Source organism: Aedes aegypti, chromosome 2 (genome assembly GCF_002204515.2).
Source record: "Aedes aegypti strain LVP_AGWG chromosome 2, AaegL5.0 Primary Assembly, whole genome shotgun sequence".
NCBI classification, from domain to species: domain Eukaryota; kingdom Metazoa; phylum Arthropoda; class Insecta; order Diptera; family Culicidae; genus Aedes; species Aedes aegypti.
The window spans coordinates 60,582,446-60,599,159 of NC_035108.1; the positions used below are offsets into that span (position 1 = coordinate 60,582,446).

The 16,714-nt window shown below is 43.0% G+C and overlaps 1 protein-coding gene across 1 annotated transcript in view; it reads left to right on the top strand.

Annotated features, from left to right (window-relative positions):
• LOC5569450 (PI-PLC X domain-containing protein 1) overlaps positions 1-15,733 on the top strand; it is a 28,129-nt gene extending 12,396 nt beyond the window's left edge. Inside the window, exon 3 of the mRNA XM_021840967.1 lies at positions 14,724-15,733. Within this exon, the coding sequence (XP_021696659.1) occupies positions 14,724-15,712 (989 nt within the window). The 3' untranslated portion in view covers positions 15,713-15,733. The remainder of the gene's footprint in view (positions 1-14,723) is intronic.
• Positions 15,734-16,714: the final 981 nt, after the last annotated feature.

The following is a 16,714-nucleotide window of genomic DNA, read 5'->3' on the forward strand; positions in this document are numbered from 1 at the left end:
CGAATGTTTTGTTTGATGCTGTGCATAGATATAAGTCGCAAGAGTATCGTGAGCTATCGTTTGAGCTTTTTTCAAACAATTTGTTTAGGTGTTTGGATCCATTTCTTTGGCTTTAAAACTGGTCCTCGAGCTTAACTTGAAAGAATGTGCAATTGACCTTACTATATATTCATTGTTTATGTGTACAAGTTTATCATCTATTCGGGAAAACTAGAAAAGGGATTCCGTTGTTGTATAAAAATGAGGGTAGTAGCTACTTACAACGTAGAGTCTTCTTTTTCATTCTGACGTTATTTCCTAACTGGGAAAGAACTTGCTTCTCAGCTGACTGTTCTTGTGAGCGCTGTCACAAGCTCTGTGTGAGATTGCCCCAAAGTTTCTATTAAAGTTCGCTAGAAACGAATCTCACAGGTCATTTAGTGTTTTCTCTTAAACACGCAGGCAAAACTTAGTAACTCTAGTGTAGAACTAGCCCTCGTGTGTTAAAATACACTCAAATAAAGATTTAAAAAAAAAAAAAAAAACTTAGTAACTCATTTTATGTAAACTGCCAACATAATATGTTTTGTTTTTGAACTACTGAATGTTGCAAGTGAATGGTATAGGACACAGAATCCAATTGCTTTTTGAAAGCGTTGTTATTTTTTTGCACGGTATCGTCATTGAACTCATTATTTCCAGTTAATCAGAAGCAAACCACCATAAATACCCCTTTTGATATTAATAAATGGCCGTTTTACTATGACAACCTATACGGAAAAAAAATCTCATCAAACCATTCATCAATCGAAAAATGCATTCAACTGATTTATTCATTTTCGCATTGTTAATTCCTTTCGATGCTCGGCATCAACTGCACAAAAACAGAGTATCAAAATGTTTTCAATTCCATCCATGTTGGTGAGTTTGATAACACACATCAAAAAATGCACCAGACACGAGAGCTGCAATTATGATGAACACATTTATTTACTCGGTTGCAGTTTTCAATTTGTTTGATTGTTTTCACTCACTACGGTTGGTGAAATTGTCAACTTATCGGATTGGGGCAGGGGGTTTGGGTTTGTTCAGATGGACGTAGCCAGAAAACACTCTTTCCTTTCTTTAGTCACAATTGGCTAAGTGGGCTCTGGAACGCAACCTAGGTAGTCATATTTCTCGGCAGCGTTTTAATGTTACGGCTTGGACCATTTGTGATTGATAAAAGCTTTGAGATTCCCATTCACTGGTCTGTTAGAGGCACGGGATCTTTATGGTACATTGCTACTGAATTATATAAGGATACTTAATTTGTTTACCGGCATATCGGTCTATTTTGCTCAAAGTAAGAGGAAGCATGGAGAAGAAAGCAATGAATACTAGAAACGTCCTTCCTCGTGCCTAACGGTGTCCGGCCATTTGGCCGAACGCCTTTTAGCCGAATGCCGTTTGGCCGAACGGGCCGTTTGGCCGAATTACGAACAAAAAATTAATCAAATTGCTTCAACGCTGATGAGTGTTCATAGGTGTGGCCCAATAACTGATCGGCTATTTTTTTATGATGTGGCCGAACGTCATGTTTGTCGCTTTATTAGTGCTCTGAGAGAATAATTAATCGATCCGTTAATTCAGGACGAAGTTGTGAACTCGCGCTAAGACTTGGTTAGTTGGTTCGTTTCTGGGTTACCAACGGTATGCCAGAGAAACAAAAAAAAAGAAGATTGGAGTACCTTGTACCTTTTAATTTCGTCCTAATTGTTTATCTTTGCTATGCTTATGCTGCTAGGGTTTAAAGTGATTTTCATCAGAAATTTTTCCTTCTTTTGAACATAGGCTATTCTTTCGATTTGTACAGGTTCCATAAATATTGGCGATAATTAAGGTTATTTTTAATTGGGAATTTTACCTTCTTTAAATCATCGGCAATTCTTTGTAGCTATACTGATACAATAATTATTTGCACTACACTCACTTACATTAGGCTGTTTTTTCATATTTGAATATTTTTCGTAGTCTATTGGACGCTCTTGAAATGTCTTATTAAATCCAAGATTAACTCTTACTGTTTTGCCGTTGTGAAAAGAAGAAGCTTAAACTCCTTCTTACTAGAACTATGAATTAATTTACTTAGTACGATTCGAAGCATAAGAGCAAACCGATGCTACAAAAGTATGAATAAATCGTTAACCGTTTTAGTAACTGTCGAAAGCTGACTACAAATGCAATGCGAAAACCTCTACTGGCACCTATGACCGCTTGCAGAGAAGTAGAATAAATGCATTTAGGATTTTCTTCTTCCTGCATTGCTAACTGTAGTTCACTATTGTTTTCAATTTTGGCCAAACGGCATTCGGTCAAATGACCCTTTCGGCCAAATGGCGTTCAGCCAAACGGAATTTGGCCAAACGGCATTCGGCCAAATGACCCGGAACCGTGCCTAACGTCCCTTATGGGACCGGCTCGACGTGTTTTTCGAATAACACTACCAAGACAGGCTGTTGGCTCGGCAATGATATATATTTTATTCAGGTTTTATTGTGAGTACTTTATAGCCTTGCTCAAATATTTTGTACAACACTTTGATAAAGCGTGATTTGTGCAAAACTCTTAAAAGGAGCCTCAAGAAATGTCACACAATCAACAAAGAAATGAGCATAAGAATAGATGACCGTACAATTCGAAGTTGCTACTCCGTGATTGACCAGAACAGTCGAAGTTGCACAGGGAATTTATGAATGGGGCTTGGGATTAGCTTACCATTCTTCAAAGTGCACAAATCGAGAGCTAAAATTTTAAAAGTCAATAACGGTGCCGGCCACGTCCTTACGGTCATCGCGGAAGGGAAGGAATGTTAGTTAGACAACCGTTGTTACTAGAGACCGAGTATACCTCTGCATCTCCAAGTTGTCATGGAAAGGATATTGGGTTAGTGGGATGAGGTAAAGATCTGGGAGTCACCAATGGTTGGTGATGCGATCCATGATATAATCACGCCTAATCCAATTCAATAAACGCATTGTACCCCGAACAAGTGTTCATCACTCGCCCACGCAAGAGCAAGCGACTCGATCAATAGATCAAACACTACTAACGATCCGCGGCGCTTTCTCATGGACATTTGCTTGACTATATATGAATGCGGAAATGGCAGATTTGGCAAAGAAATCTGTCAGCTAATAACCGTGGGAGTGCTTTTAAGACATTTAACCTAAGAGGTAGGCTCTGTCTCAGTGGGGATATGATGGATATAAGAAGAAAAAGAGTTACATTCGAATTTACCGTTTTGTCTCAAATTCCGAACAGACTCATGTTCCGAACACTCGGTTTTTGTATGGCGATTTGGTTGAAATGTTTCGCTGAAATATGTCACCAAATAACAAGGATATGGCAGTCAATTGCAATTCAATTTTAACGTCTCCAATATAATTTATGCTGCGGGAGTAGTGATGATTCACTAGTTTGAGACCAGTAGAACTAGCTCAGATAAATTTATTTGCGAAATTAGTCATTTGAATACGGGTTACTCGTGGTGTTCGGAATTTGAATCAAGGTGTTCGGAATATGAGACAGAATCAACATAGTGTTCGGCATTTGAATCAAAATGTTGTTCCATACTTTTACGTAAAAACAAAACTAAAACTAATTGAATCAACATTATTATCGGTACACCCACCAGCTAACAGTAAGGCTTTGCGAAGAAATTAAAATTTACCTAATTTTTTACCTAATTTAGCTAACTTATGCCAATCAGATGCATTTAAAGTCACTGTTGGCCTTAAGTGTTCGGAATATGAGTCAAAACGGTATTTCGTTGAACTATCTTGAGGTCAGGCATAGCAAAATTTACTCTCATTTGATTTTGAAGCACGATCAAAGCAAGCGAAGAATGATGATAAAATCCATTTTTCTCTCTTGTTTACCGATGCTACCCCTGTTTTACTTAACTGGCACGATGAACAATCCCCAAACTTCCAATAGCAATAGTGTCCCCCAGGTTTAAAGCTTGTTTTCGTTACTTTGTATATTCTTCTTCTTTCTGGCGTTACGTCCCCACTGGGACAGAGCCTGCTTCTCAGCTGTTTTTATGAGCACTTCCACAGTTATTAGCTGAGAGCTTTCTTTGTCCATTTTTTCATTCTTTTTACAGTTAACATTTTTTCTATTCTTTAGAAAATTTGCTTTCATTTTCATGAAAAAAACTTTGTTTCTTCGTGTTTCTTTCTTGAGCTATGATTTTTCAAAGAAAAGGCTCAAAATGGCACCCTCAAAAACGAAAAAAAAATACCATTTCAAAAATTTTAGCGATTAAAGCTTATGAAATTACCTTCTCAAAAAAATTTTTTTGAAAATTTTCCACGAGTTGGAACATAGTTTTTCCGGCTTTTCTTTACGAATTTTCTCAACGGTGGAAAATTTTGTGGAAAACTTTTTCCAGTTAATATTTTTTTTTATTCCTGAGAAAATTTGCTTTCATTTCCATTAAAAAAAAACTTTGTTTTTATGATGCTTCATTCTTGAGTTATGATTTTTCAAAGTAAGTAGTGTCAGGGGAAAACAAAAAAATTACAACTGAGTTTTCCGGGAAAATAGACCCTGAATTTTTCTCAATTTTTTTTATTCATATATTGATGAGCCCTGCCTGTGGAAAAAGTTTCATGAAAATCTGAGACCCTTCGGCCCACATTGTACGGAAATAAAAAAAAATCCCCAGCTGCAAAACATCTATTTAAACTTGAAATTAGAACTGGATGGTTTAAATAGGTATTCAAGAAGACTCGTAACAATAATTAAAATAATTACCAAGTCAAAATATTCAAATTTAAATCTAAACTAGCTAAAACAGTTAGCCTTGATATGTTCTCACTTGAAGTTGCCAGAACAGTCGACGATGAGAAACTATGAGAAGAATCTTCGAACCCTACGCGGGTGGCACACAATGAGGTCGCGGGCCGGATTTGTAATTGTTACGGTGGCTGCGACAGCAGGAATGTTTCGGACGCCTTTTTAGCACTTGCTTTTTATAGGAGAATGCTTTAAGCTGTAAATTTTATTTAAATTAGTTTTACAATTTCAATTTTTAGGTTTTAATGTGACTTACGTTTTTAGTCTTTCCTTTTAATCTGTCTGTCACTGTCCGTATCGTTTATGTTGGTTTTAATCTGTCTATATGTTGTATAAATGTTAATTCATTCCATTTTCTGCATGTTGTGTTGTAGTATGTACTTACAAATTCATAGAATAATCCAAAGAATACAATTTTAACAATTTAATGTAATTCGTGTCTTAGAATAACAAATTTAGAATTAGAAACGCATGTTTTAACTGTTCCGTTTGCAATTTGTTTTTGTTCGGTTTTTTACCGATCGTTGACAGCTACTCGGTCGTGAAGTAAACGGTATGCAAGGTCCTCTTGGTCAATCGTAGCAGTGGTGGTGCGCACGGTGGGCTTACTCCCGCACATTCCCCGACCCGTATTGCTGCTGGTCATCCTCAGCCGTACTCCCAACAGTCACATCGAGCACCGCCACTTTAGTTACTGGTCGCTGAATAACTCCTTTAGCCGTCAATACATCTACCCTCCGTACTCTGCCGTCGCTGCCAGGGATCGCCTTCACTACTTTTCCGCGTGTCCAGCTGTTTCGAGCACTTTCTTCAACTAGGACCACCAGGTTACCAACTTCAACTGGCTTGACGTCGTCGAACCACTTCGTACGACGGCAGATCATCGGCAGATACCCCTTGATCCACTTTGTCCAGAACTCGTCCAGTAGATTCCGCACTAGATCCCAGTTGGTTCTAAGCTTCCGTCCGTTATCATCTACTGCCATCTGCATCGGCTGAACCACACCGCTTGAGCTCAGCATGAGGAAGTGGTTGGGCGTGAGCGCTTCATCATCTTCCGTATCTAGAGGCACAAATGTCAAAGGCCTGGAGTTGACGATTCCTTCGACTTCGACTAGCAGCGTCTGGAAGGTTTCTTCATCCGGTGTTCTGGTGACCGATAGCGTTTCTAACGAAGACTTCACCGTCCTCACCAGGCGTTCCCAGGCACCATCCATGTGTGGAGCAGCGGGAGGGTTGAAACGCCATTGGGTGTCACGATTGGTAAAGGTTTCAGCCAAGTCGCGGTTTACCGCCGATACTTCCTCTCTTAGTTCTCGACTCGCTCCCACGAAGTTCGTGCCGTGGTCGCTATATATCTCCTGCGTGGCGCCTCGTCTGGCTATAAACCGCCTCAGAGCCATCTTACACGATTCACTGGTCAAGGTGCTGGCCACCTCCAGGTGTACGGCCCGTATCATTAAACAGGTTATGAGTACGACCCATCGTTTCATGTTACTCCTTCCGATGCGGATCAGAAAAGGCCCACAGTAGTCGATACCGATGAAGGTGAACGGACGGACATACGGGGTCACTCTAGCTGCTGGAAGGGGAGCCATTCGTGGTGCTTTAGGAATAGTGCGATATACGGAACACCATAAACATCGCGTAGCTATCTTTCGGACCATGGTCCTCAAGTTAGGTATGTGGAAAATATGTCGAATCTCGTTGGTTACAGTTTCCCTGTACCCGTGCGCGTACTTCTGATGAAAGAGCTTGACGACCAATTCGGTGAAGCGATGCTTTTTTGGGAGTATGACAGGAAACATGGATGCATAGGGAACGAATTTAGCTGCTCCAATCCGTCCTTCGACACGCAGGACACCGCGATCATCAAGAAACGCTGAAAGTTTCCGTAGAGGACTACCCTTTGCCAACCGCTTGGCTTGTTCTGGTGGAAGATCCTGGTTTCGACGTATCGTCGACACTTCCACGGTATACGTTTCGGCTTGTAGGGGAAGTGGTGGTAAAATGAACAGGGGTGGTAAAATGAACACCGTGCCTTTTACCGAGAAAAAACAAATTTCGATGAATTTTTATCACGCACGGACGATTTAGAGCATAAATCTGAGTGTTCGAGTTGATACGTAGGTCAATTGAAGTGAAAATATCATCGAAAACTAAGATTTTCGAAAACCACGTTTGAAAATTAGAACTGACGTAACTTTTAGCTCGGAAGACTAGAGGTTTTTCAGTGAGGTGAATATCGTTATTATATGATGTCAAATCTGATACCTTAAGAATTCTTTTTGAATGGGTTACAATCATTAATCGATGTATTTTCAGTGGGGCAATGAAAATTTTCAGAAATATTTGTTTTGCTCACGTTATTTGCGTGGTGTTCGTTTTACCACCAACCGCTGTTCATTTTACCCTCATAGTGCAGGTAAAATGAACAATTGCATCGCTTTTTGATAGCGATGAAAATATGTAAAAATTTAGCTATTTTGCTCTGAATCCATGTCGCTGCTATATATAACATCCCTATTTTTGATGTTGTGCGATATAGATATAGAAATTTCTCGTTTTTCCATCAGAAACAAGATGATTTCCTTAAGGTGTTCATTTTACCACCCCTTCCCCTACTAATTTCCACAGCATGGCTTCCGCTTTCAGAAGTTCCTCCTTTGAGAGCACATCGTCACCATGGATATCGTTCTTTGCTCTTCCTCGACAACGATCGACGAACCGTAGGACGTAACCCATTGTTCTCAGCAGCCGTTGAAATTTAGAAAATCGTTGAAAATCGATGAGAGACTCTGGAACTCGATGATGAGCTTGAACCGTACGCATTTCTTCCGGAGTGTCCGTTGGTGAGAACTCCTGGCTTGGCCACTTGGATTCTTCCTCGTAGAGGAATTCAGGCCCAACAAACCAACGGCTGTCGGCTTGGAAGCTAGGTCCCTTGCCCCACTTCGTGGCTTCATCCGCTACATTCAGTCGTGTTGGAACCCATTTCCACTCATCCAAAGTGGTTTCGCTGAGGATTTCGCTGACCCTGTATGCCACGAACTGCCAGTACTTCCGTTGGTCTGACCGAATCCAGGATTGTACTGTTTTCGAGTCGCCCCAAATCATACGACGGCTGATCGGTAGGGTATGGTTTTCCTGTACCGATTTTATTAGTCGCACGCCGATAACCGCAGCTTGCAACTCTAGCCGAGGAACCGACATTGGTTTCAGCGGAGCTACTTTTGTTTTGGCGGACACAAGTGCACAACGCACTTGTCCGCGGTCGACTATCCGGAAATAAGCTGCACAAGCATACGCTGCCTCACTCGCATCGACGAACACATGAAGTTCCAAGCTGTCTAGGCTGCGTGGCTCGTACCCTGGGAAGTAGCAGCGAGGGATCTTCACCTGGTTGAGATGACGGAGTACTTCCACCCAACGTCTCCATTGACTGGCTAGCTGTTCTGGAATTGGGTCATCCCAGCCCACACCAGCTCTCCAAATGTCCTGAATCAAGCGCTTGCCGTGTACGACGAACGTCGCAACGAGCCCGAGGGGGTCGAAAATGCTCATGACGACTCTCAGGACCTGGCGTTTTGTTGGAGTGATCTCCTCATCCAACAGTTGTAGTACATCGGCACGCAGCTTGAGTGCAAACGTAAATTCGTCGCTTTCTGGCAGCCACGTCATTCCCAGCACTCGTTCCGTATCGGTCGACTTTTCCACGATGAAGTGTTTCGCAGATTCCGAACTTTGCTCCCCGACCCGTCGAAGAACTTGTTCAGAGCTTGAGAGCCAATTTCGGATCACGAATCCGGCACTAGCGTGTATCTCCTTTACTTCAAGCGCTACGCGAACTACTTCTTCCACTGTATCCGAACTATTCGCGTAATCGTCTACGTAGGTGTTGTCCAATATGGCTTATGCGGCTTTCGGGTATATTTGTTTCCATTCTTCAGCGTTCTTGTTCTTCACATATTGTGCGGAGCATGGCGAATATGTCGACCCAAAGGTTGCAACGTCCATCACGAATTCCTGCATCTGATCCTCTGGATTATCCCGCCAGAAGAAGCGTTGTGCTTGGCGAACTTCCGGCCGAATCATGATTTGGTGGAACATTTCTTCTATGTCACCAGTGATGGCAACCTCTCGCTGACGAAACCGGAACAACACAGATGGTAGCGATGTGAGAAGGTCCGGGCTCTTCATCAGCATGGAGTTCAAAGAAACTCCGCTAGTCTTCGCCGCTGCATCCCACACAACTCGTACTTTCCCGGGCTTGTTCGGATTCTGCACCACACCTAGTGGCAAGTACCAGACACTTCTGGGATCACTGCTGCTAGCTTCTTCGTCGGTGAGCTTATGTGCGTATCCTTTGGATTGATAGTCGAGGATCTGCTGTCTGACGTTCGCGTACAGCTCCGGTTTCTTGGACAAGCCTCGCTCCAAATACGTTAATCGTTTCTCTGCCATAAACCGGTTTTCGGGGAACTCAACATGGTCGAACTTCCACAATAAGCCTGTCTGAAATCGTCCAGAGGTTGTACGAACAGTTGTGGTTTCAAGGATTTCACGGGACCTTCGATCTTCCTCAGCTTTCACTTGCGGAACTAGAGCCACACCAACGTTCTCGATGGAGAAGAAGTCTTTCACCGCGTCGTGCAGCTATTCATCGGATGTGCGAGCAGAAACATGAAGCAGGCGATGCTCGGATGAGGCACCAATACATCCTGCTTTACCGTATATGGTCCAGCCCAGCCTAGTTTTTGCCGCAACTGGTTCGCAGTACTTCCTCTCTCGCTTTTTCAACGTCAGTAACAGCTTAGTATTGTCGGCTCCGATCAAGATACGCGGTGCGGCAGTAGCGTAACTTGCCACGGGTAGTCCTTTCAGGTAGTCGAACTTATGCGCCATCTCTTCGTATTGCAATGATTGCGGGGGAAGATCCAGACTTTCGACCGTTCGTACATAAGCCAGTGGATGCTTACGATCCGTTCCAGCGGCCGAAATTTCCAGCTCAACGTTCTGGGACTCGCTTTCAGTTCGCTTGATGCTGCTGGTCCACTGCAGACAGAGAGGTTCCACTTCGCCTTCAACTCCTAGTTCGTCCGCTAAGTCCTTTTCAATCAGCGTATGCGATGATCCATCGTCGAGGAATGCCAACGTGTTGGTTGATGTGTGCTTTCCGTAAAGAGTTACGGGAAGAATCTTGAAAAGAACTGGACCCGGAAGCTGACGGTGCACGTTCACGATCGCTGATGGTGTAGACTGACTATTCGCTGACGCTGTAGCTGTTGTAGTTGCATGACTTGGGTCTCCTGGGTGGAGTAGCTTATGGTGACGCACTTCGCAGTTACCGACGCCGCAAACTGTGGCCTTGCACGGCCATTTGCCATGGGGAATCAAGCAGCGACGACACAGTTTTAACTGCTGAGCGGTCTTCCAACGATTCTCCAACGATAACTGTTTAAAACTATGGCAGTCTCTCGCTTTATGTCCATCCTTCTTGCACATCAGACACGGCTTCGGTTTGTAGGTAGCGCTCGCGCCGACTTCATCCTTCTTGCCTTCGCGATCAGGTTTTCGGCCGGTCTCCGTCAGATGAGCGTTTACGAAGCCCTTTTCCTTTCCCTTCGGCTTCTCCGGATTTCGCAGCGGTTCTGCATAAAGCGTAACATTACTGGCTGCAGAAACGATCGTCGCCATGTAATTCCCGAAGGCACGCAAATCTACAACTGGAATCTGTCGTTGATACATCGCCCAATCCAGCTTGATATTGTTTGGCAACTTGTCCACAAGGTCTTGGAGAAGTGACGGATTCGACAGATGAACTTCCATACCCATAGCCTGAAGCTGACTGCAGAGGTTTTGCACGACGAGTCCAAAACTGATTAGACTCTCCAGCTTATCCGCTCTCGGTGCCGGAGTGGCAAAGACTTTGTTCGTCAGACACTTCACAATCAGTTCCGGGCGGCCGTAGAGTGTTTCCAAGGTGGCCATTACCTGGGGTACCGACGATGGATGGTAGAGATGTCCTCGAACTGCATCCTTTGCGTTTCCCTTCAGACAGCGTTGAAGTCTCATCAGATTCTCGTCGTTGGAATACCCACACATTCGCGTTGAGTTGGTGTAGCTGCTTACGAACAACGGCCAATCTACAGGATCGCCGGCGAACTCGGTACACTCGCGACGAACGGATAGGATAGAGCGCCAATCGGAAAAGGCTGCTGATTGATTGGATTCGGAACACTTATACCACTTGCCAAAAGCGGATTTGGTACACTTGTACTCGCGACGAACGGGTTTGGATCAGTTGATTCGCACTGCTGCCATGACCGATTGGAAAACCCAGAACGGGAAGACGGTAAATTGTTTGACGAAACCATCGAGTTCCAGTGTGGAATGGAAATGGAATTCGATACAGTGTTCTGTGAGGTACAATGTGTAGCAAAACTAACTCTAGCCTGAGTCCCTACTGGATAACTGCGCTGGATTTGCGCCTGTCTACCTACTGTATTGGCATCTTAGTCCGGGGCATGAAAGTTGGACATACCTGCGTCTGTGGGGTTACCTAGACCAGAAGTTGCTGTTATTGACACTCCGCTGCCTCCGGGGGCTGAACATGGTTGATACTGGCTAGACGAAGCCCGCTTCATGTGAGCTAACTGTAGCTGCAACTCGTGAACCTCTCGTTCCAGATCCGCTCTAGTCCTTTCGCCGACGTTAGGTGGAGAAATATCCATGTTGTGTGCCGGCAGTCTGGCTGACTGCGTTGAAGTTGGAGGAGAGATGTCAACCGCCGCGAGGAAATTGACGGTACGCGGAATCTGTCCCTGATGCACCGGGGTGCTAGCAGTTGTCGGCAGCGATGAAGATCCAATCGAGGCTGGAACTGCTGGGTTCTGGCCGGAATGAGGCACCAGAGTTCCCCACGATGCGATATTCTCGTGATCATACAAGCTAGTGGTTGCCGCAGGGTTATTTTGGACATCAGACGTCGTCGGAAGTATTGCACCACCCTCACCACTCGAGATTCCAGCTGTTGTTGTTTTTGGGACAGTTCCGGTAACTGACGTGGAACCGTTGGGAACTTGATTTGTCCCGAATCCAGTTGCCATGGCCATTCCGTGTTTCTCGACCCACTTTCCAACGTCGCTGCGCTTACTCCGAGTGCTAGATTGGCTTTTCCCGCTCTTACCATCGTTTGACCGTTCCTCCTCTTGCAGCACCATGTACTTCTTGCTGAGGTAGCTCTTCACGATCTCCAGCTTTTCCTTCATGATCCTTTTCCGTCGCTCCATTTCCTCTTCCAGGGCCTTCTTCCGTAGAGCAGCTTCTTCTTCTGCTTGTTCGGCCAGCATTTGCTCCTCCAGTTTCTTCTCCTCATCTAATCGTAGGAGTTCAAGTCGCCTCCTCGTTGAGCTGGTACTGGAGGTTTGCGATCTTGTGGATTCTCTTGCGTTTTTGAGGCCGCAAGTAACGCACGCAAAACTGCGATCGGCGATACTCTCGTTCACCCCCGCACAAGAGAAGTGGAACCATCTCTCGCACAGATCGCATTGCACCATCCATTTATCCGCCACATCTGGGCGGTCGCAAAGGGGACAACGGCCGGCTGTTAAGCTTTCCTCCTCCGTCAGCTGTCGGATGACACCGCGCGGTTTGTCCGGCTCCTTTGTCGATTCAGACATACCTGGCGTCTGGAAGTGCTCACTTTGTGAGGATAAAAACCTTAAAGTTTGTTACGGTGGCTGCGACAGCAGGAATGTTTCGGACGCCTTTTTAGCACTCGCTTTTTATAGGAGAATGCTTTAAGCTGTAAATTTTATTTAAATTAGTTTTACAATTTCAATTTTTAGGTTTTAATGTGACTTACGTTTTTAGTCTTTCCTTTTAATCTGTCTGTCACTGTCCGTAACGTTTATGTTGGTTTTAATCTGTCTATATGTTGTATAAATGTTAATTCATTCCATTTTCTGCATGTTGTGTTGTAGTATGTACTTACAAATTCATAGAATAATCCAAAGAATACAATTTTAACAATTTAATGTAATTCGTGTCTTAGAATAACAAATTTAGAATTAGAAACGCATGTTTTAACTGTTCCGTTTGCAATTTGTTTTTGTTCGGTTTTTTACCGATCGTTGACAGCTACTCGGTCGTGAAGTAAACGGTATGCAAGGTCCTCTTGGTCAATCGTAGCAGTGGTGGTGCGCACGGTGGGCTTACTCCCGCACAGTAGTTGACACTACAAAAGCAAGTTGAGTTCAGAGTCAGATTTATAATAATAAGTTGGGTAAAAGCTGATTGAAACAGAAGTTGCGGTCATTGTTATCCGACTTGACCCAGTGACCCAATAATGATTGAAAAACTAGGCATCCAGGCAATTCCATTCTAACTAAATGGAAGACAATCCGTCAGGAATAGTCATATTGATCGCAATTTTAACTCTTTTTCACTTGCTGAGCGGATACGGGTTAAACAATGTAAACTTCTGGGACGTTTTTTAAAGTATTTTGGTAAAATTTCTGAAAAAATTCTGAGGAACGAAGGAGATTACTGATGATGCTTTTTTCAATGAGTCTCTAGTAACATTCCATCAAGAATTTCGAGAGAATATATTTTTGGAGAGATTTTTGTTCATATATGCAAGTTTAAATTCTTGAAGGATTATCAATACCAAGAATGCAAGAAATATCTCAAATAATACTGAAGATATATGTTAAAAATAAATGAATTTTGTGGGGAGAAGAATTAAATTTGCTTCAAATCATTCCTGAAAGGTCCTTAACCAACCCCTAAAGATATTTAAGATGTGATTCCTGAGTCCTGATTGTTTGAAAAAAATGTGCAAAAATTGGAAGAATCTTTGTAGGTGCAGTGTGAGAGTTACGCAGACAAAGATTCCTTGAAATATGTCCTTTTTGAAAAATAATTTCTCAAATGATTTTTTAGAGGATTCTTAAGGGCATAATTGTTTCAAAATATAAAAATAAAATAAATGAAATTCTCTGTAGAATCAATGTTGAATTTATGGAACAACTTTTAGAGGAATTAAAAAAAATTCTCTAAGGAATTCACTAAAGAAATCCGATGTTCTTCTAAAAGAAATTCTTCTTAGAACATACTTGAAGGTACTCCTGAAGTTGAATGCTTCGAAGAATTAGTAGTTCTATTAGCAAGATTCTTAGCAGAAAGCTTTAAAGTTCCGTAAAATACTTCTAAGTCATATTCCATGCTAGATACATTGGAATTCGATGATGCTTTTTTATAACTATGTTTCTGTGCGGTCTTCACCAGAATTTTTATTTTTGACTCCAAGGAAGTTTTAAACTTTTTCATAATATAAAATAAGTGCATCATTTGCCCGTTTTTAAATAATGCTGTTGACAGTTTTAATGAAAAACTTACATCAAACATTAGATTAACTTTTGTAACTAAACAGCTAATATTGTTTTTTTTTTCATCACTCAGCGAGGGATGTTAATAGCCCCCTAGCCCTCTTAGGCTGCGCCCATGGTTGCCCAACGTGGGTGGGAATCAATTTTTAATTAGCATCGACTCCAACCGGCTGTGGTTTGCAGATTTCTGATTGTTGTGGTTGGCCTAGTGGACTGTTTTTTGCGTTAATTTACTTTTAGTTTCGCTTTTGAATTGGGTGAAATTTAATTGAATTCGATTCACATCACGCTAATTAGGCACGAGCAGGTTGAATTCTAAATCTGCATCGTGGGAACCACCTGACTCAGAGCAGCGCGTCAGCGAAACGAATCACCGTGAATCACACCCGCATCTGGCGGCACACGAGCTCGCTTCTAATTACACTGCCACGTCAATCTTGTCCAATTAGCAAAGTGACTCATCCGGACATGTGTTACTAACTTCCTCTCGTTCTTACGTTTTTTTTTCAGATATTATCTACAACCGCGAGTGGTTGGATCAGGCAGACATCACGACCAGTTGCTACGGGTACTATGCGTATTTCATCAACGCCAACGGCACCATTCTGTCTGAGCACTGCATGAAACTGTATCCCACCTGGATGAACGATTTGCGGTCGCACGTGGGTCAGTTTCGCATGAGGGAACTATTCATACCGGGAACGCACGATTCTGCCTCGTACAAGAAGAGCCTCAACTATCAGGAAAACATAGTTACAAAGTATTCCCTCACGCAAGAAGACGACATCCGGAAGCAGCTGTTGCAAGGGGTGCGATATATCGACCTTCGGGTGGGATACTACCAGGTGTCCAATCCACAGTTCTGGGCCAATCATGGCATCTCACGGTTACATCCCCTGAAGCAGATTCTCCACCAGATTCGGGATTACGCTTTGGAGACGAACGAAATCATCATCGTGGATGTTCAGGAGTTCCCCGTTGGATTCGGGAAACAGTACGAAGTCCACGACAAGTTGATCCAATTCCTGAATGAAACACTCCACGACGTTATGGCGGATCCGTCCATCACTTGGTACGGACGCCTATCGGAAATCTGGGCGCGTAACAAAACAGTTATCCTGTGCTACGACCACGAGTACGCCATGCGCTCCTATCCGGATGTGGTTTGGCGATCGGCCGAACAGAAGTGGGGTGACGTCCAATCGCTGGAAGAGCTAAAAAGTTTCCTGTTCAAGATTCACACACGTTACCTCTACGGCTTCACGAACCGTCCAGTAGCGGATATGGCGGAGCTTACCCCGGATCCGTGGGGTATAATCACCGATCGGTACGGTGGCCTGCGGAAGATGGCCGACTCCGTCAATCGGTTTGTAACTAAGTGGTACTTCGAAGAGCTGGGTCCTACGGCCAACATTGTGGCGGTGGATTTCATTCGGGGGACCAACATCATCGACGCTGCCATCTATTGGAACCAGAAGAGGGTTCCCAGTGGTAAATAAATCTGACCTGTGAAAATTTCACTCAATGTTGCTTTAATGATACGGTACAGTCGTTGAAAGAAATCCCCGGGTGAGAAGAGGACTGTTACTCTATATGGAGCTTTAGGATGCATCAAGAGTTAATAATCAATATTACCTTTTTTCCGTGCAGTGGTTTGGGATACGGGTGAAAAAAAAACTAATTGCAAACGAAATTTGTGAAGCACCAAGGTGTAACGGTGACTTATTACGCGATCGTTGCTTTACTCATTTCTAAGTTAGTTGATGACCTCGATAGAAAATACGTCTATTGTTCATTTTCTGACCACATTATGAATTTATTTTAAACGAGTTGTTGTACGCTGCGTATCAAATGACTTCCATTGGTTACAGACAATGATAGAAATGCTCATGTAATCATCTAGGGTACACGCTTAACCTTCCTAATGCACTAAGAAACAGTTACACTTTATGCATTAACAATCAAAATGACCCATTACTTTGAAACGTTCTCAAAAATCCATTTTTGAACCGATTTTCGTTGTTTTAGCTCTATAAAAAAGATATGAAACCCCAATATAGAACTGTGGACAGTATTTGTAGTATAGTCACTAAGCGCACAATAGCACAAGGACACCTACAACCTGTTTCAGAAGGAAATTGTACATATTATATTCAGTAGTTTATACACATGCACGGTACGATGGTTCAAATTCAAATGATTTTTCATTGTAATTCACAAGAGCACCAAGATGACCAACAACTAGATTTGGTCGGAGTATTGCGGAACCCGTTCCGGTAGGATGTGATGTGGACATTTTCAGACCATCACGTTCCATCATGCAACAGCTCAAAATTTATGATTTTTTATCCAGATGTAGACACCATGGGCGTAGCAAGAGAAGGACAGCAAGGCAGTGTCCCTCATGACTGATCGAAAAAAAAAAAACAAAATCAGCATTATTTATCCAATGACTCAACTAATGGAATTTTTTTACATTTTGTTTTCATTTTTTCTTTAGT